Source organism: Cygnus olor, chromosome 2, assembly GCF_009769625.2.
Source record: "Cygnus olor isolate bCygOlo1 chromosome 2, bCygOlo1.pri.v2, whole genome shotgun sequence".
NCBI classification, from domain to species: domain Eukaryota; kingdom Metazoa; phylum Chordata; class Aves; order Anseriformes; family Anatidae; genus Cygnus; species Cygnus olor.
The window spans coordinates 66,830,086-66,851,171 of NC_049170.1; the positions used below are offsets into that span (position 1 = coordinate 66,830,086).

The following is a 21,086-nucleotide window of genomic DNA, read 5'->3' on the forward strand; positions in this document are numbered from 1 at the left end:
ATGAACACTAACAGTCTAGTCTTCGAGAAATCTACTCGTTTATCCTTGGGCCAGCCCTTATTACTGTTTGACAACACCAACAGCTCCCTTTTAAAATGGTGTTTGTTGCGGAGAGAAGTTAACAGTGCTTCATGATCTGAATTACCCCCTCTGAGATGGCAGTGGTGACTTTTAAGATAGTGATTCTGATAAAGCTCTGCAGATAGACTGAATTTCAGTGGCTCAGTAAGAAATTTCTGTCTTTCCAGACACAATATAGTTACTGGTACGATTAATACAACAGTCCTGAATAACACCTTTTCCTATGCACTTGTCAGAACTCTGCTTCTGGAAAACATGAAGCAAATGTTTGGAAGTTGAAAGTCTCTGAAAATTCCCTTCCTGCTTTAAATCACTAGGTCATCTCAAGCATTTTGATAGGCTATATATGCACAGCCTAACATATTAACAGAATATAGGAAACATTGATAGAACTGAGGTAAGACCACCAATGTTTCACATGTTTCACAGATTTCCATGTTTGAAAGACTGACCTTTGGATTTTAATTAAAAAAAATTAATCAAAAGACAAGCAAAGAACTATTCTTCAGTCTCAAGCACCTGTATAAAGCATAAAGTATTTTTCCGCTGGGTGCCTAGGAGTCATTTAGCATAGATGCCTTTGGGTTGCCAGCTTAACAAAATATTTGAGAGGAACAAATAGCATTTGCTCTAATAAAAACAACCACTCTAGTCAACGTTAGACAAGGTGCATTTTATAAACAAAGCAGATTTACTTAAAGATAGTTACACTGGTAGAATAATACCAACAGTATCCTTTAGGGTGGATATAACTAGACTAATTTAAAATAATAACAAAAATAATTATGTTAGTATAGTAACATGTCCCAAGTTTCACTCACAGCATAAACTGTACTAGCCAAAGCATAATCATTCTGGTATAACTGTTAGCACCGCTTACTGGCTTTGCTATACAAATTAACAAACAGGTCACATTACTAACTGCTTCAGCTCTGCTAGTACAACTTAGGGGAAGACCAAACAGTAATGCTGTAGTGACCTTAGTTTGGATTAAAATTTTATCAGCAAAAATCCACTTGCCTTTTGTCTGTTTTCCAAGATAAAGAACAATTCCATTTGTAGAAAAATAAATAACTTTCCATCCTCAAAAATCCCTCTGGTTCCTATAAACTTGGCTATACTTTCAGACCTTTTAGGAGAACATGCCTTGCCTACCTGAGAAACCTCATGAATAAAACACAGGCCTCCAGTAAACAGGCTGTGACAATTTATGCTGGAAAAATATTGGGAGATTACCCAACTGGGTTGCTCACGTCTGTCTGATGGCAGTAAGCACCTGCACAGACTGGAGAAAGGAAGAAGGAGAAGAACAGCAGAAAGAACACGTACCAGTCCCTCAAGCCATTGCAGTTGGTGATTTATGAACTTACACTAAAACCAGTAATGGCCTGAAGTGGCTTTGACAAAGACACTGGGCAGACAATTAGGATCAGTAAACCTCTTTGGCTGGCCCAACACAATCAGATTTTTTGGTGATAAATTTAAGAAATTGAATATACTTTTCAATCATCAAATACTAATGTCAAATAAGCAATTTTTGCCAGAAACTGACTTAAAGTGGCTTTGTGCTTTTTGAAACCGGCTTAGAAGACAGCACAGTGACTTTGCAGAGTAAAAAAGTCTTCACTAGAAAGCCCAGTTTATGGAAACTGACAGATGAATTCTGTCAAATTCAGCCCCGTGACTGACATTCTTCATGCCAAGTTGTCCACCTCAACTCCTCCAATGCCAAAAGTCTTGGTCCCTGAGGCATCCAGAAACAGTCATTCAAGCCAAAATATCTGCACAAACAAAACAGCAAAATACCTTCAAATGCATTCAAAATAAATCCAATTCCTTACTTGTTTTTTCCCCCCTACATTAGAAAGTTGGCAGACATGGTTGCAGAACTTCCCCAGAGATTCCACCTGTGGTGCGCCTGCTTCATTAAAACATTCCTCCCACATGCCAAAGACATTGTGCATGAACACAAGTTTCTATGCAATAATTGAGTATGCTGCCTCTCAGGACTGCGATGCTAAGCAGAACTCGCCGTGCAATTACTCACTTCAGGAAAGAAAAAGAGCAGGTGAGATAACAAGGAACTAGAAGCAGGTTATGCTTACAAGGAGTAAGGTGGCAGGAAAATGGAACATAACTATTGAAACAGCACATTTCAATCCCTGAGGTGTGCTATAGCAGTTCAGAAGCAATCATAGTGTGAAGTACACATACAGTCCTCGTCCCAGGACTTGTGTGCTAGTAGGAAGCACAAACTAACTCTGAAGATCTAGCATGCTTACTCTTAATTTTGGAGTTGTTCTTCAGTGTGAAGAGTCCTTTGGAACTGTGTATGGAATGCAAGGGCATTGTATTCCTGAGAGACTTAGTCAACGACATTTGAAGCTCTTTCCCAATACCAAATGCACAGTTTCAATAACTCTGGCCTCAATTCCTATGCAGCATAATTTCACAGGTACAAAAGATTAATAATACTACCTCATTTCCACAGGCATGCTATGAAAATCATTTTGCAAGCATTTGTGAAGCATGCAGAAAGTATGACTACACGAGAACGAAATTAATATAGTTAGTTCAAGGCTTGGATAGCATACATTAGATAAGGCCATAACGAGGGTGGGGGATAGCAGGGAAAAAAAAGTAGTTTCATGAGCAACAAGAACACAGATACCTGACTTCCTTTGGGCTTATCTCACAGTTGGTTATACTGAAGTGTAAGCTCACGCAGTAATCTTTCAAATAAAGCACAGTGCTCATGCTCACGCTGTAATTTGTCAAGGCGCTCCTGTATTTCTTTTCTGAACTCAGCAATCAATTTTCACAAATACTTAACATTTTGAGACCCTGGCTCACTTGCCAAATTTCAACAGTTGGGCTTTTTAAGTTATGCTAATTTTATGCAAATTAGTCTTCTTTTCAGTTTTAGTATAGCTTCCTAATAAGCTAATATTTACATTTTACTTTAACTTGTTCCTTATCTTACACCTGAATAGTGAAAAAAACACACTAATTATTTTACATTACAGAAATTGTTACAGAGAACAACCAGGAACACAAACAAATAATTTGTATCATCTATAATTTGTGTTGCAAAACAGATTGGGTTGGAATAACACAATTGTATGGGGGGGTTGTTTTGATGCAATGGTTTCAGAAAAAAAGGCATTTTTTCATTACATTTACATTGTACATTCATTACATTTACATTGTACAAAAATTACATTTTCATTACACTTCTTTTCAACAGTGCAGTCTTTTCTGAAAGAATTCAAACTGATATTCTATTAAGAACAATTAGAACTAACACTGCCCGTCATCACAAACAATGCAATTTTTTTTTTTTTTAAGATATGACAAGGCTTTTTTATCTTTTAGTTATCTATTTTTATCTTTTAGTCCTAGAAGTTCATTAGCGCAAAACAAAAGGTCAAAGTGATTTGATTTTAATGTATGGTTGTTCTCCTGTATTTTTAAGGACATCTCATTTATGTGGTGGCAAGTGATACTTGTACCTTTGCTGAAATTTCTCTACTTGTATTATAAAAATAATTTGCATCTTATGTTTCCACTTTCTCTGCCTCTTTGAGAGGACTCAAAGTGGCAGCAGGGTCAGCTGACTTCTGTTCCACTTCCTTCTGCCTCCTTTCTTTTTCCTTCTGGATTCAACCACATGAAAACAAAGAAATTGCCTCCCCCCTTCTCACTACTTGAAAAAGAAAATCACTATTCAATGTTAGCAAAATAAACAGCGGCTGGCTTGTCTTCCTTATTCTCGCCACTGCCTGGTACTATGTTTGCTAGTAGGATGTTTGGGACTGTAACACAGAGTAGGGGTATCAAAAGGAGGCTGGACAGTGCTGTAAGCTCTTATCTCCAGACTTATTAATTACTGCTCCAATGTTACTCTTCTTATTTTATCCATTAGTAAGCTGCCTTCTAGGCTATGAGCTTTTTTGGAGAAGACTACTGGATACAGTCCATGCTTATACCAACATAATAAATCCTACAATCTAGTTGAAGCTTCCAGAAATTAGTGCAAAACAAACTGAAGTAGCACGAACTATCTGCCACCTGTCCTAGGATGACACACATTAAAAAGGGAGACTAATAAACACCAGTTATGAATATATATTCATATATGCTGTGAATGTGTGTATATGTATGTGCATATGAACAGAAAATATATTCAGTTCCGTTTCGTCACTGAGGCTGATTTTTTAATACACCTGCTGATGCAGCAGATGCATCATTTAATGCATTTAATGCATAAATGCAGCAGGTGCATTTAATTCACCTGACTAGATGCAAAGGAAAAAATGTTATAGGAAAGTAAACCCCGGTGGGCTGGACAAGAATATGTAACAGCCAAGGAGAACAGACTACTGATCACATGAGAGGAAACCTTCTCAAGTCCTATTCAAGGGACTAAACAGCAACAAACCCCAACAACTGTAGGTGAACCTGGAAAGTTGGAAGTCCTCCTGTTTCCCTGAATTCTGGGTTAGGTTAATGCAGAGTTCATGACTGCATGATTGCAACCCAGTCACTTCATGGGCAAGGCCGTGTCAGGAAGAAAGGTAACTGACATTCCCTGGCAGGACAGGGAAGCAAAAACAAGCTTTTTGTAAAAATTCCTGATTCACTCTCTGATACCCAAGACAGATCTTAAAGAGTGCTCAGAAAGACCAAAAAGGCTGATTTCAGAAGAAAAATCCTTGAAATTCACAGCAACCTGTAACCCAAGGCGGCAACTGCCACAGAATATCAGCGATGCTTTGACTGCCAAAATTATCTCTGAGCAGTTTTGTATCTCACAAAGGGTCGATAAACAACTATGAAGAAATATCTAGTTTATTTTACATGACAACTACAGCACTTTGGAAATCACTTAATGAAGGCCAAACAAATAATAGAGGAAAGACTACTGCACAGCATTAACAATTCCTAAGTTTAAAATAATTTGAGTACTGATTACTCTGAAGCCTTTTTTGTGTGTTAAGTAAACTCAGAGCTGTCTTCATCAGTCTCAAGATGATCAATACAGCAAGCAAAGCATTTATCCTTGTTTAAAGTCCATTCACTAACAATTTATATCTACAGTTCCACAATTAAGTCATTTTTTTAAATACATTTCTTAACTACAGTATGTAATTTTAACTTAACTTGACTAAGAAGGTTTCAGAGGTATCCATTTTTCACTACATTTATTTTAGGCAGAACTTTTTCATTTAAACTGTCCCATACTGAAGCCTCTAAACACTTGGAAATCTTTTTCTGCTAGAAAATACGAGCTGAGAGCAGCCAATCAGTAGCATTTTAATGCATCTCAAAGAGCTGCGTTCCTGTGATTCAGCAGGGGAAAAAAAGCACTACTATGCTAACAGAACTCACTACAGATAGATACACAACCTAAACTTAAATTTCCTAAGGTTGAGAATAGCTTTCTACAGTTAAGAGCGTGTTCCTTTAATTATCAAGGTGTACTGTGTTATTACTGTCCTCACAGCTGCCTTTTTGCCATAACTGTTTACCTTGTTCATCCAAATTTTCCAGTTACTTGATTTCTACCTGAAAGAAATTATTCTTAATGTTTTTTGAGCCATCATCAGACTTTTGGAGGCTTTTGCGTCAAAAAATTAAAAACATCCTAAGACTGAGGGTTATTTTAGATTATGCCAGCATGAAACCTCAGACTGGCACAAAAGCAGTCTTCACTGAGGACCAGAGCCTTTGAACACTTGAACAAAAGGCAGTATCACATTTTTTTTTAAACAAGGAAGAAAAATAAGCTTTTTGTATGTGTACATATTTTTTAATTAAGGGGAAAAAAAGAAAAAAATGTTATGTCCTTGGGGTTTTACTTCATATTCTTCATGCTTGGCATCAACAACATTCTTACTCCAAAATATCTTTTAAAGTGGCACTCAGAATAATTCTTATATTTACATTAATAACATCCCTTCTTCTGGTTTGCCATGGGATGATTCATCCAGAAGCAATATAGGTTGTTTCAAAAAGTGTTACAACATTATTAGGGCTAAACAGGAAGCTATATATGATAATGCTACTAGGCTAATACACTACATTAATAAAAAAACAGATAAAAATACTTTATGCGTTATCTTCCCAGTGAAGACAACTACAAAAAGTAGAAAGTCTACCTTATTGTTTTAAATTATACTAACTCATTTTAAATTGTTTTAAATTACACTAAGAATCATGTTCTACCTGGACTTGAGCAAAGCCTTTGATATGGTCCCTCACCACATTCTTCTCTCTAAATTGGGAGAGGTATGGATTTGAAGGATGGACTGTTAGGTAGATAAGAATTGGTTGGCTGGTCGCAGCCAAAGGGTTGTGGTCAACGGTTCTATGTCTGGGTGGAGGCTGGTCACAAGTGGTGTCCCTCAGGGGTCGGTCTCGGGACCAGTGCTCTTCAACATCTTTATCAATGACATAGATGACGGAATTGAGTGCACCCTCAGCAAGTTTGCAGATGACACCAAGCTGAGCGGTGCAGTTGATACAATAGAGGGAAGGGATGCCATCCAGAGGGACCTGGACAGGCTGGAGAAGTGGGCCCATGAGAACCTAATGAGGTTCAACAAGGCCAAGTGCAAGGTGTTGCACATGGGCTGGGGCAATCCTAGGTATTTATATAGACTGGGAGAAGAAGAACTTGAGAGCAGCCCTGTGGAGAAGGACTTGGGGGTCCTGATGGATGAGAAGCTGGATATGAGCTGGCAGTGCGCGCTTCCAGCCCGGAAGGCCAGCTATGTCCTGGGCTGCATTAAAAAAGGGGTGGCCAGCAGGGAGAGGGAGGTGATTGTCCCCCTCTACTCTGCTCTTTTGAGACCCCACCTGGAATGTGGGGTTCATGGGGTCCACCATGCAGTCCTGGTGCCCCCGACACAAGAAGCATGTGGAGCTCTTGGAACGGGTCCAGAGGAGGGCCACTAAGATGATCAGAGGGCTGGAGCACCTCTCCTATGCAGAAAGGTTGAGGGAACTGGGCTTGTTTAGCTTGGAGAAGAGAAGGCTCCGGGGAGACCTCATTGCAGCCTTCCAGTACTTGAAGGGAGTGTATAAACAGGAGAGGGAACGTCTGCTTACATGCGTTGGTAGTGATAGGACAAGGGGGAATGGTTTTAAACTAAGACAGGGGAGATTTATGTTGGAAATTAGGAGAAAGTTTTTCACTCAGAGGGTGGTGAGGCACTGGAATGGGTTGCCCAGAGAGGTTGTGGATGTCCCATCCCTGGAAGCATTTAAGGCCAGGCTTGATGCAACTCTGGGCAGCTTGCTCTAGTGGTTGGCAACCCCACCCAGAGCAGGGGGGTTGAAACTAGGTCATCTTTAAGGTCCCTTTCAACCCAGGCCATTCTATATGATTCTGTATGATTCCATATATGTTCCAGCCCTACAGAGGTTCTCATAAAATAGAAAGTTAATAGAACTTCCTGTCCTGATTTTTCTTTTTACAGCAAGCTTTTCTTCCAAATATCACACCACTCTATTGAAATACCAGCATTCCTACACTTAATCCATTTTAAACACTGTTAACTTAAACTGACATTTTGGGAAACGAAAGGAGTCTGGTCTTCTTGTCAAGGTACAGACTGAGCTTTCCTGTTAACACCTACACACCATAAAACTTCTGAATAGGAAACAAAGAAACAATTCCCTAGAAGTCTTGGAAAGGAGTTCACATTGGCAAGAAAACCTGCCACAGCCCTCTAAGAGATCTTGAAGAACACAGAGACAAGAATATAGTTCATTTGGCTAACATACTCAACTTAAGCCAGTTCCTACTTTAAATTATGGTGTCTCTTTAGATTGAAACATGGCATGCCTTACTGCCAAGGGCCTGTGAGTATCCATTTCTTGGAGTGCAGAACGCACAATGTGTGCATTCTCAAGGCTCAAGGAGGTGGCCTTGGAGAGAGGCTCTGCCACTCCAGTGAATAGCTGAAAACAACTGCGTCAGAAATAAATAGATCAGCTGTGTGGGACACTGCATTTCGTGGCAAATGACTAGTTTGGGAAAGTGTATCAACCATGGAATAAGAAATATGCCAGACAAAACATTGCCCATTAAATTGAAGATCCAGTACTTCTTATTCTTCACAGGCAAGAAGGTCAGGGTCTGAAAACCTCCAAGCAGTAAAATCAGATGAGAAACAGACTGCTGGATTTCTTACACCCAGAGTAGTACCCTGCTGATGCTGCCCACTCTGATACTTTTCTGGCAAGCTATCTTCCACAGACTTAATCACACCTAATCACACCTGCCAGCATATGTACAGGTCTACAATCTCTCCCATCCCTACTGTGGGCAGGAAGAGATCTTGAATAATAATTCCCAGCTCTAGAAGATACAATCCACTCCCCCACCCCCCCGTAGGACATTGCTATTGCTAATGTACATACCTGCTTCACCTGCCTTCCCTGGACAACGATTTTGCATTTCCAGTGCCACCGAAGTATATTTCCTACAGTAATTTAAGTACCCACCACAATGAAAATCTCTTTTTTCTGGATGGGTCATTGCACTCAAACAGAGCATCTAGGAAGCAATCCATTTCTTAAATAAGAAATATCTCCATAATGTATGTAATGAAAAGCCAAGCATACACCCAATTCAAGAGATATCACCATAAAAGAAGGCGAGCAACATGGCTAAGAGGTTTAATTTTCTTAGCCTTAAGCCAGACTCACCTCCACTTCCTTTTGGAATTGGGGGGGGGGGGGAGGTGGGAAGGAAAAATGTCTTTCTAAAGTAGCATTGTCGGGGAAAATGATCTCTGGAATGTAATAACTAGTTTTAAGTAAATAAACTTCTAGCAATCTCAGCCTATGCTCAGCATAATTTCCACGTGCACTGACAGTTCTACCTGGTCAGACAAGCTTAAAGAGAAGAATGTGCAGCAAAGGATTGTTTCAGCTGCGGGTCACTGAGATGACCTGTAAGAACTTTGTTAAAAATAAAGAAAAAGCAACACAGATACGGAACTGCTGTGGCTTCTTCCTCCAAGGCTGAAATGTAAATTCTTGATATGTATACATACCTGTACACTCACATGCACAGAGTCGAAGAAAACTTAAGTAAGCAGGATCAACACGTGGCAGAATGGCGAAGCGAGCAGTTAGAGTCCTGAAACACCTGCGGCCAGTGCTTAGGAGGGAAAGGTGAGCCAACAACATCCCCATCGTTTACAGGCTCGTAATGCAGTAGTGAGCAGGATTCGGGGCTGCATGTGGTAGAGCCCTGTCCTGGTTTCAGTTAGGACAGAGTTAATTTTCCTCCTAGTAGCTGGTAGGGTGCTATGTTTTGGATTAGGATGAGAAGAGCGCTGATAACATGCTGATGTTTTAATTGTTGTAGAGCAGTGCTTACACCAAGCCAAGGACTTTTCAGCCTCTCTCTGTCCTGCTAGCGAGCAGGCTACAGATGCAGCAGGAGCTGGGAGGGGACAGACCCAGGACAGCTGACCCAAACTGGCCAAAGGGGTATTCCATACCATCTGACGTCATGCTGAACAATATATAGGGGTGGCTAGCCGGGGTGGGGGGGTCCGGCTGCTGGGGGATAGGCTGGGCATCGGTCAACAGGTGGTGAGCAATTGCATTGTGCATCACTTATTTTGTACACATTATTATTATTATTGTTGTTATTATTATTTTCCTGTCTTAATAAACTGTCTCTATCTCAACTCACAGGCTTCACTTTCCCGTTTCTCTCCCCCATCCCAGAGAGGGAGGGGGGAGGGTGAGCGAACGGCTGTGTGGTGTTTAGCTGCCGGCCGGGCTAAACTACAACAAGCCCTAGTAAATCAGCAAGAGCAGACAACTGCTAGAACCACAGACTGCCAAAGAAGGTAATTAGGGGACTGAAAAAAAAAATCTCAGGTGTCCTTTAGATGCCTGTAAAGCAGACCCAGACAGAAAGTAGATACAAAAGAGATCAGGTTTGTTCACATGCAACAAGAACCACAAAGTCTCAAGATAAGCAGAATAAGATGCCCTAACAGGACTCCTTGAAGCCCATGGTTCTCTATGGAGTGAAGCTCTCTAAACCCAGTGCTTTCGTCCGGTAAAGACCATGTGCTTCTGGACACTTGCCCTGTTCATGTGCATTTATCTAGCAACAATTTCTGACTCCTGTCAGACAGGGTAGTAGGCCGTACATAGACCTCTCATCTAAACTAGGTCCGCTGTTCATATGAATAAAGTTAGGGGAAACTCTTCATTTCTGGAAGATAACTTGACTGAGAAACACAAATGGCACCTTCACTAATGCTTTTTGATAGGCTAAGAGATGCAGGATTTGTAAATCCTATGCAGAAGGGTAAGGCCCTCTAAATGCAGACATTTAACATTTCTATCTGCTAGCAAGCTGGTTACTAGACAAAAGTAGTTTGAGCACTGAACTGAAGACCAGAAGGCACATTTCTACCTTCTAGACATTTTGTGAAGAATATTGAAGTCGAAAGGAGAAGGTATAAAACAAGGAACGACCCAAATGCTCTATTTTTGGCATGCTTGAAAGTCGTCCTTATTCCATGGTTTTTTTTTTTTTCATTTTATTATTTTTTAAAGATTGGCAATATAGGAAAGGGAGGAAAACCAACATTTTTTTTAATTAACTCTATCTATCAAATTTCTAGATAAACTGATTAACCAGTTAAGTGTTTATTCTGATGTTATTTCCCTTTCCCTGTTCTCTTACCTTTAGGCTTTTATTGAAAAGGTTTTTCACAAGTCCAAATGTAAAAGCAATTCCTCATTAACAAACAAATATACTTAATACATACAAAAATACTTAATATTAGACAGTACATCAACTATACTTATATTATATTGAAAGAAACAGGAATCCTAAGTGTTCAGTTCTGGTACTACATCTTGCATGTAAAAACCAACCAACCAAACAAACCATGCTTTAACTTAAAGGAGGTACACAAATAACAAAAAATACTAATAGTTACTTTCAAGAGACAGCTTCCTTTATGAAATCTTTTAAGTGGTGCTTCATGATTCACTGAGTTGTAAGCACGAGTTGTACTACAGCACCATTGATCCCACCCTATGGGAATCTTTTCAATATATTAGGAAGTCTGAAGATCACATAAGAGATGCAATAAATTGTCAAAACATGAGCTATATCTTATTGACAAGCAAATGCATAAGGCAGTTTGTTTGGCATGCATACCTTAGTTCAATTTTTTACTTTGCTTTGGAGTTCATGTAAGAGAATGTTTCATGAATAGGCTCTGGAAAAAAATGACTCAAAAAATCCCTTAATAAAAAAAAAAATCATTTTTTTCATAAAATGCCATACCTGAAGCATGGTGTACTTCCACTTAATTATGTATTTTTCTGAATGTGTACATGAACCATCAAAAAAGCTGTTTTGTTTTTTTTTTAAGCAGTAAACAGTTGCTTGTTAGATTCTGCCCCTCCTCACTATTAAAAAGGAAAAAGAAAAAAAAAGGAGGGGGAGGATGTCCACATTCAACAGTTACAATTAATCATCATCATCATTACCCTGCTTTGAAGTCCACCATGCAAAAAAATCTGGCAAGTGTTTTGGCCTTCATTTTTGTCTTCTACAACCAATTTCACATTACTCCGACAGTTTAAGGAGTAAGAGAAGTCATTCAGCTGCACTAGATACCTCTGTTGAGGTACACGATTGATGGCTTGCCCTTTCTAGCCATGTGAAATGGTGTAGACCTTAGAGTAAAAATCTCACGTACACAGATCTACTCCAGAAATTCACAATACATTCATTTATACAGTAAGTGATGTGTGGATTCCACCAAAAAAGCACCTATATACTCATTTTACCAACACAATTACCAACTCCAGATGTTTGTTTCATTTATCAGAGGCCTCTATAAGCTAAATGCACATCCACAAAGCCAGACAGACATGCACACACCTTTACATACAACTAATTACATGAAAGATGGTCCCTTACTGTTTCCAGCTCTGCAAAGAATACTGCAGTCATGAATTAAACATCACCTCCCAAAGTTCTGTTTTGTACCCACTCTTAGCAAGGTTTCTGGGAACACCTATTAGGGACTGAATAGGTTTACATTACCTCCAACCTTAGGCCCACCAGCCGAACCTGGCTTTCTTGTACTGTTGGAAGGATTTCCTGGCTTTTTAGGTGCAGGAACCTTAAAGGCTGAAGCAGCTGATGATGGCCTATTTCCATCCACCGACTCTTCATCATCAAAGCTTTTGTCTGGAAAAGGATACATTAAATAAAAATAAAACCATTAGAATGGAGGTATATTTATTTGCTGATCAGCTATTTTGCTTCACATTTCACAGAGATACACAAAATGCATAAATACAAAAAGGATTTATCACTTTGTCCTCTGTCTGTGACCTGGGAATAAAATGACAATGGGAAACAGCATTTTCTACACAGTAAGTGCTTATAAAACATTCTTTTGCCTCCTTAATTAAACACTCTAAAACTGCATGCAGAAAATGAATCCTACACATTCATACCCACAAAAGGAAATTATCTTTGCACAGATTGATTTTTTTTGCCCATTTCTGAATATTTTCCCCAAAGGACAGCCCTTAATATGATTTTTATCATTGCAGTCTACAGCTTCTCCTTTTTCTCCTTTTACTCACGCATGCATTTTTCTGCTGCACATCCTCCCACAATGTGTCTACCAGCACTCCCTGCCTCCTTCCTTCCACACAGATTTTTCAACTTACAATCGCAGATCCGCTTGCAGATCAGCCGCCTCATTCCTCTGATAGCTTGCAAATCCCCTTGCCCTAGGACAGACCCAGCACTTCACATGGCCGCAACGCAGTGAATTCTCAACCCTAAGCGAAGATGTGATGGGAACCTGCTTGCAAACACCCCAGATCCTCTGCTGAGGTTTGTGCCGGCATCTTTCTCTGCCTTCCCCGCACTAGGTGCCGGCAGAGCCAATGGGCTGCGAGGTGACATCATCAGCAAGGAGAAGGTGGGAATCCGTCCTGCAAATAAATGCGTTCCCACATGCGGCGTCCACCACAATTGCCATTCTGCGTTCAAGCCATCAGACCGCCTGCCCACTGCGCTCCGGGGTTTGTGCTCCTCTCTCCTATGAGCGCAGGTTTGTTAATATCTAAGCAAGGAAGGGATTAATCTCTAGTCGCTAAAGCAGCCTCAGTGCTTTAGAAAACAAAACCTGCAGCAGAACACAACCATTTATCAATCCACTTGGTGGAGGAAGGATTTGTCTGTAAGCGTCGACATGGAAAATATACCAGCCTATGGTTCCCATAATAACTAAAATGGGCAAGGCTGAGCCCCAGCTGCACTACAGTAATAGAAGACCAATTTAGCATATTACCTTCTTTAAAACCTGTCACGTCTAAAAAAATAAAATTAATTGCAAACCCTTGTTATCTCCGGAAGGGAGACTATTTACCCATTGCTTATCCAGAGCTTGTTTCCAGCAAAATGTCAACTATATTTAATAATAATAACCTCCCAAAGGGAAGCAGCTTTCATTAAAATGGTAAAGCAAGGCTTTTCCCCTCTCTGCAGCATTCGCAGCAAAACCTAACGTTAGAACAACCCACATTTAACATGTCAGAGATCACTGGTCCTGTAGCAAAGGCATTTTTCTAGCACTAGTGAAAAGCTGTGTACTGCACTAAAAAAATCTTGCCGATTAAAGAAACAGCAAAAAAAAGCACAAGAAACGTCTGGACACACAGCGACAGCTTGCATGGCGCTCATCCCACCCTCTCCTCTCTCACAAACACCAACTTGTAAGAGAAGCTCCCCATGCTCACTGGGGTGCAGATCTGCCAGGCGTGGGGCCACAGCATCGCCCCCTGGCCCCACATTGCTGTGGGAGCAGCATGGGGCTGCACAGCCCAAGGGCTGGGGAGGTGGATGCATTCCCATCCCTGCTGCTTGTGCTCCCAGCAGCACAAATAGAGCCAGGCGTCGCGGTTTTGAACATGGAACACCACCAGCCCGATGCCAGGTTGAATGGAATAAGCCTCATACTGTAATAGGGATGCAAATGATGATGGTTAAAGTCTAGGATGCCTGCAATGCTACAGGTAATTTTAGAACAGCATTAGGTAATATCTTGCAAATTTTTACGCAGCACGAACAGACCAACACTGACACATCAATATGCTATTGTGAAAACAGATCAAATGTAAATATTCAAATAAAGCAACAAAAGCATTTTTGATTTTTAATATTCAAAATGAAACAGGCTACATTTCATGCTACTACCCAACTGCACAACAATGCAGCATTGATATGCAAATATTGCACAAGAGGCCTTTGAAAAAAAATAATTTATTTACAGCATAACGTTAAAAATATGAAGTGAGCATTTGTTCATTTAAGTAAAATCTCCTAATCAAACCCCCCCTCCCCCCCAAAAAAAACAACTAACAACAGAAACTGAACCACCCCAAACAACACTGTACTCTGGGAACCAAACATTCCTAGTTACCGACATGTTGGATAATTAGGGGCCCATATATTAAACAATGCTCTGGATAATATAGTCATATTTCTAAACCTCAAACTTTTTTCATATACCAAACATTGTTAACACTGGATTAAAAACCTACCCTATGAAATAGTTTCATACACTTTTTCTGTCCACAGAAAAACCTAGCCTTTAAAAAGCCATTTTTTCCATTTCTTTTTTCCCCACCCCTTCAAATGCAAAAGGATTTTTTGAATCACAGAACTCACCTTGACCACCGATACACAGACATTCTTAATTGGTCTTTTTCATGATTTATGTAAAAAAAAATTGAAGTACACTCACCACAAGTTACAGCACATTACCATCTTAATTCTAAGTTTTAAGGCTAAAGTAGTAAGTGTTGAGGTGTATTTTTTTTTTAATAAAGAAGAACAGGAAAATTTTGTACCACCTTTCACAGAAACCTGAAGTTTTTCTCCACCCGTTTAGGCCTTCACAGTTTTATTTCCCTAGGCTTTATTAACAGCGTAATACCGATTCTTTAGAAACACTTCATTTTCAGAAAGACCCCTAGAAGTATTTGTGAATACCTGAAACCTGCAATCTTCCATGAAGACGTGCTTTCCACACATTCTCACTTGCATGCCATGACACTTGTTTGCCTCTCTCACAAAAGCACTTCCACGTAGCCCAGCACCCAGACCTCTGGCTCGAGGTATAACTGTTAATCCGCAGGGCAGAAGCAAGGTGTGGGTCTACAAAAGCCAGCGGAGCTGAGACAATTTACTACGTGCCCCCAGTTAGCTCCCGGAAGAGGGCTGAAGCTACTGACTCCCCGTATGCAGCGTGATGACGGTTGTACTGACAGCACCCAGCTATGATGGTAGTTTTGTGTAGTCTGCAAATGAAATTATTTTCTCCAATGGAAGCCATAAAAGACTAAGTATAATTGATAGTTTCAAATCAAGTCCATCTGAAGGATGCAAACGTTTTCAATCTAGAATGGCTTTGAGAAAAACAACTAAAAGCAATTTACAGTCTGTTAAGATAATTTACAAGGCCAAACACTTTCAGCATATCTAATTGTACATTTGCAAATATACCTGACAGCTGAAAGAGCACTCTCCTAGCAGCATTTATAACAAAGTTCCAAGCTATTGAAAATGAGAATAAAAACCTGTATGAATTGCTAGAAACGTACAAAACATGTGAAAGGAAGAACACAATTAATGAAAGAGACCACATCTCAGTTAAATCTCCTAAGACTGTCCTTGTACTCAGTATCTTCATTCTAAATCTCAATGGGTAGTAAGAGTATTGGTGCTAAGTACTTCCTCACAGAGGAAAGCCTGGAATCTAGTATTGCCAAAAGCTCCTGAAGAAACCTAGAGAGCACCAAAGGTTCTCACTCTGGTACAACTTTGCTTCCAGATGAAGAACTTCCAGCTAGAAAAGTACCAAAAAAGGTTGTTATACTCATAAAGCTAGCAACACAAGTTCCAGCATTACAAGTTTTCTCCTCTATAGTAGAGAATGAGAGCTCCACAAAGTCAGCATGTGTTCTACAAGGGCCCCGTAGCAAGTGAACTGGTATCCAGGAGTTCAGGCACATTTCTACAAAACGTTTCAGAAGAGTCAATTGAGTGTTTCTAGTAAAACAAACAAACCAGCCAACCTGACCAACAGATTAGGCTCTAGAGTTTGGTAAACTATAAATTCTGTAAATTTGACAAATTATTCAAAGATTAAATCCAGACACAGCTGTTCTACTAGAAACAGAAACCAGATTTGTGAACCACAGCAAAGATTCAAATACTAAAATTCTTAAGTAACACACTATGCAATTTGAATTAAAAATAACTAAAAGATAAAGGATATCTTTCTGTCATGTAGCACTACCCTCGGTGGCCAGATTATGCATATGTATTACCTGTTTTAAAAATTATTCAGACATGTCAAAGGATAAGTACTTAAAACCAAACTCAATATTCAAAGAACATTCCAGTACTCCCAGTGCTGAAAACGTCTTAACAACCTATTTACTCTGATTTGGTTATCAAGCAATAATGGTAATTACAGATGTATGCAAGGACAAAAGAGAATCTAAACCTTTTCATACCTAGAGATAAAAATATTTCAGTGCTGATATATATCAAGTGAAAATTAATTTATTGCTACCACAACTCAAGCCTTTACTTATTTGGTCTTACGAGTAATAGAATTGATGTGACGTTTAATATCTAACATTTTCTAAGTCACAGACAACAATGAAAGAAATGCATCATCATCTACATGCCTGTAGAAATAGAAGATCTACACTCTACTCATGCTACTCAGAAGAAGCTAATCAGAAGATAACTGATCTTAAAGCAGATCCCTAAGTAACACCACAGTAAGAAAAGAAAAAAAACAACAAGATCCCTTGCAGTAACAGTGAACTAAAGCTGGCCATAAAGGCAAAAAAAGCAGCAGTCAAGATCTTGCACAGGCTGTGAATACCAATATGTAGTGTTTTAAAGTAGGTACAGAGTAGTCAAAGAGGACAGTCTAGTAAAACCGTTTCTAAACCTTGATTTTTGTTAAAACATGTCCTTCCTATAACCATTCTTCTTTCAAGTATTGCTAACAGATACTATGATTTCGGAGTACTCTTTAACAGTTCCTCTTCCACACCACAAACACACAAACTGTTTATAAAAAAGTTATTGCAAAATCACACCTCAGCAAAACAATGACAAGTAGATTCAACTCCCGACCTTTCCCTCCCACATCCTACACCTACCAAGAGGCTCCAACTGCCAGTTGGTGCTGCACAGACATAGCCAGCATTAACTACTTGAACAGCTGGGACTGAGTCAGTAGCTCGCTTCCAGCTGAACTGGTACAGCCTGCAACAACTTCCACCAAGCGTGAAAAGGAAGCCGCAAGCAACAGGGATGCATCAGGTTAGTTGATCCTTCTAATCCATACTTCAAGCCAATGCCCCACACTATTTAGCGAGCACTTTAACCCTTACACATCAGGCATTCCATACAGCGGGAATCTGTTTGTCCTACCACAAAGGACAGGATTCGGCTGCCTACGCCCATTCATTCTAAACCCAGTTTAGACAGTCCTAGGCATCCTGTCTACCTCCAGCTGACGTTCCAGAAGGGCACCCGTCTCCTGCAGGTCTTGTGCCACACTCTGTACCATGTGGCTCAGCTGGAAGCTGCAGAGCATCTTAAAAGGCACCACCAGCTGTCCAGGTTTAGGCAGCTGAAGCGCACCCAAGATGCTGTAGACCGAACATAAAGGCAGAATTCCCAGTCATTATCCCTGTGCCAGTGAAGGTAAAGGAAATAAAAGAAAAAAGAAAAAACACACCAACCAACAGCAAAATAAACAACAAAGCACAGAAAACAGAACAAATAAAGAAAAAAAATCAATGTATTGCAACCAATTCTGAAGCCAAATTTACTTCACATGCCATTTTTTTCAGGCAGTTCTAGTGGACTACAGCATCTTAAACAACCAAAAAACACAAGCACAGGAAACCCCAAACAGTAACAGGAATGGGGTAAACAAATCAGCCAAATGTATCACAATTTTTTAATTGGATCAACAGCATAACGTTCCCTTAACTTTCCAGTAAGATTGCGAGGTGGAGCATGGCTCTACCACACTCCACTGATCGCTACAGCACAGTGAAATAGGTCCATGCCAGATGCGCCTTGAAACAAACAAAACAAAAGAAGCAAAACATACCACCAAGAATCTAAATGAATGTGGCAAGAGAAGAGGGGAAAACTGGAAATAAGAAACTAGACCTGAGAGAGACATTTAGAAAATAAATATTTAGGGATGGCAATCACACTTGCCACAATAATTATTCCCATTTCTTAAAGCCTATCTAATTATACTAATAATTTATCCATTTCCCTCAACAGTTTCATGAAAGACTATCTTCAGAGAAGACTTAATTCAGTAAAAATATAAAATATTCCAATAGTATTTTCCTCACCCCAAATAAAAGCCAGTCTTACACTCCATAAACTCTATTGTCTGTCTGAAAGACAGGATTTAAAAGACAAGGCTTCAAACAAAGCTGCAAAAAAGCCAAAACAAGCAACTGAGCTTACTTCTCCTTCCAAGTCAAGCTTTGTCCCAGTCTCTAGATCTGAAATATCTTCCTCAAACTGAAGTAATTTTCTCATTTTTATCATTATCTACTATGATTAAGGGAAGGATTCTGCAAATCTGGATCTATCTTTAACATTTGCAGCACCTATAAAATGATTTCCACTGTCCAGTTGCATTTGCAGAACTATTTCCTTTAGTCAATTTCAAATTATTTACCTTCCAATTGGGCTTTCCTTTGTTATGCATTTCCCAAATTCCCATACTAAAGATGCAGTCAGTATTTCCGTACTTTGAAAGTCAACAGCTTTATTCACAGCTTTCCTCAGGTGCATTGAATAGCCTCCTAAATCAACACCTAGCAGTCTATGGCCTACCAGTAACTAAAGTATAATTTAGTCAGTAAAGGGAAGAGGGAGGGGGAAGAAAAGGATAGCCAGGATTTCTAGAATTCATGACAAGGCACCATCTACAGCAGGATTCACAATTAAACATGAAAAAAGTACATACTTAGTCTTATTTTTCCTCAACATTTCTAGGATGTTGCTGTTTAAAGGCCACACTACACTCAGTGCTAACATGTTAACATAGTGTTGTGGGAATAACAATTAAAAAAAAAGTGTAGAAAGAAGAGAGACATTATTTGTAGAGGAAATTACAAGTAAATAATTTCTGATAATGTAAAGACATAAGTTGATTTAGTACCTGTATCGCAGTAACTGATGGGAATACTCCTCTGTTCCAGCACAAAGTAAAATTTTAAACACCTGTGCTGAGGTGGGTACTCTTCTATGAGATTTTAGAAGGAAAGCTGAGAGGGGCAGGAAATTCTGAAACAATCAAGACCTGTGGCAAATGAATATGAATACTCCCATATAAAGTCTCTCTACCCAGACAGTGATTATAATGAAATTGGGTAGTTCACTTAAAATAGTAATAACCACAAAGAAATAAAAGGTTTGAAGAAGATTTTTACCTTCTTCATGGCTGGTAAATCTATGAGCTACAAAAAAAAAAAAAAAAAAAAGACTTGTTATTTACATCAAAAGCTGTGCTTTATTTAACTGTTGTAGCCTGCTTACTGAAGACCTGATTTCTTGGAGAAACACTTCACTCCAGCTGCTAAAGTTACCCTCAAAAAAGCTATTGGTACAAGTACTTTCTTGAAGTATAAGCCTGTGCTATTCATCTTTAAAATATTCTACAACTTCATAGCTGCTCTTTGCTCAGTGGGCATGGTCTCATTACATAGGCTCCCTAAGTCTTCTTCTTTCTTTCTTCACAAGTTTCCTTTGCTTGTACACCGACTATTTACTCTCAATAGCTTTAGTATGTACTTCAGCAAATCCCTTAACGTATTTTAAAACAATTATATTTAATATGAAAATGCATTATATTTGGTTAGAATCCACTATGCGTAAATTACAACAACATGAGGTACTTTAGTTCAGAACAGTGAGAAAAAAGGACCATTGCCTTTGTACCTGTAGCTAAGTCAGTCAAGCAACTGGCACCCATTGAGGAAGTAACCGTTTGCAGTAGTTCCAGTACCTAGTTCATTCACACAAACATTTGAGTTTCACTATTTAAATTTCACAATATTAATTAGGAATATACCACCTCACATCAGATCTGAAAAATCAGAAGTGTCTGGCATGCAGCTAGACAGTTTCAGAGATGCCATTTTTCTTCTGTAAGAACATCGCCTAATCCCCAAATTGAACATTTTACATGCTCTCCTCAATGTTTCTAAGGAGTTTATAAAAAAAAAAAATCAAGTCAATGCTGAAATTTAGACCAAAAATTTCAGACCAACGCTGATTTTAGACCAAAAAATCTATGCAGAAGTGTTCTTGACCCTAAAGTTCAATAGCAAACCTTGTATTTCAGAAGTAAATTGCTTTAGAGACTTTTACCAGTTCTACACACAAAATGATCATTGATGGTAAAAGGGTATTTTGGCAAAAATAGATCTACTTAGGTTAATTGCTTGGGTGGCCAAGGAACTTCACGGAGTTCTGGCATTCCGTGAAAGCAAAAATATCTAGTTTTAAGACAGCAAGTTTCTCCTCAAGGCTGTTCAAAGTTTTTCTCTGCATCTTCATCCCTTTTCCTCACCTTCCCTGAGGCTCCAACCATCCGCAGTTCTGAAGGCTTTGAAATGTTTCACAGTTGAAAAGCAGGATTTTTACAATCAATTAAATACACGTGAACCTATACCATTAAACTGGTAACCACAAAAATCGCATTGCCTATATTCCATACAACTGTACAACTCCTTTGAATCTTAAATTACAGCTACTTCTTGTAAGAATCTACAGATATAGCTGGTTTTCAAAAGCACTAGAAGGCTCTTTCCTGTTTCCCTATAGAAGCATATTTTGATGGAGTTGAGAA

General features: G+C 39.3%; 1 protein-coding gene across 50 annotated transcripts in view; it reads right to left on the bottom strand.

The window, feature by feature from the left end:
* The window catches only part of CLASP2 (cytoplasmic linker associated protein 2), a 142,270-nt gene that overhangs the window by 82,064 nt on the left and 39,120 nt on the right, over positions 1 to 21,086 (bottom strand). For 34 of the 50 annotated variants that reach the window (XM_040546830.1, XM_040546828.1, XM_040546825.1 and 31 more), the window contains 2 exons: positions 19,666 to 19,692; positions 12,191 to 12,337 (listed from right to left, as the gene is read on the bottom strand). In XM_040546830.1, coding sequence (XP_040402764.1) covers positions 12,191 to 12,337; positions 19,666 to 19,692 — 174 coding nt within the window. Of the gene's footprint in view, positions 1 to 12,190; positions 12,338 to 12,828; positions 13,044 to 19,665; positions 19,693 to 21,086 lie in introns of those variants that run through there. The other 16 variants (XM_040546832.1, XM_040546827.1, XM_040546821.1 and 13 more) reach the window with 2 other exon arrangements.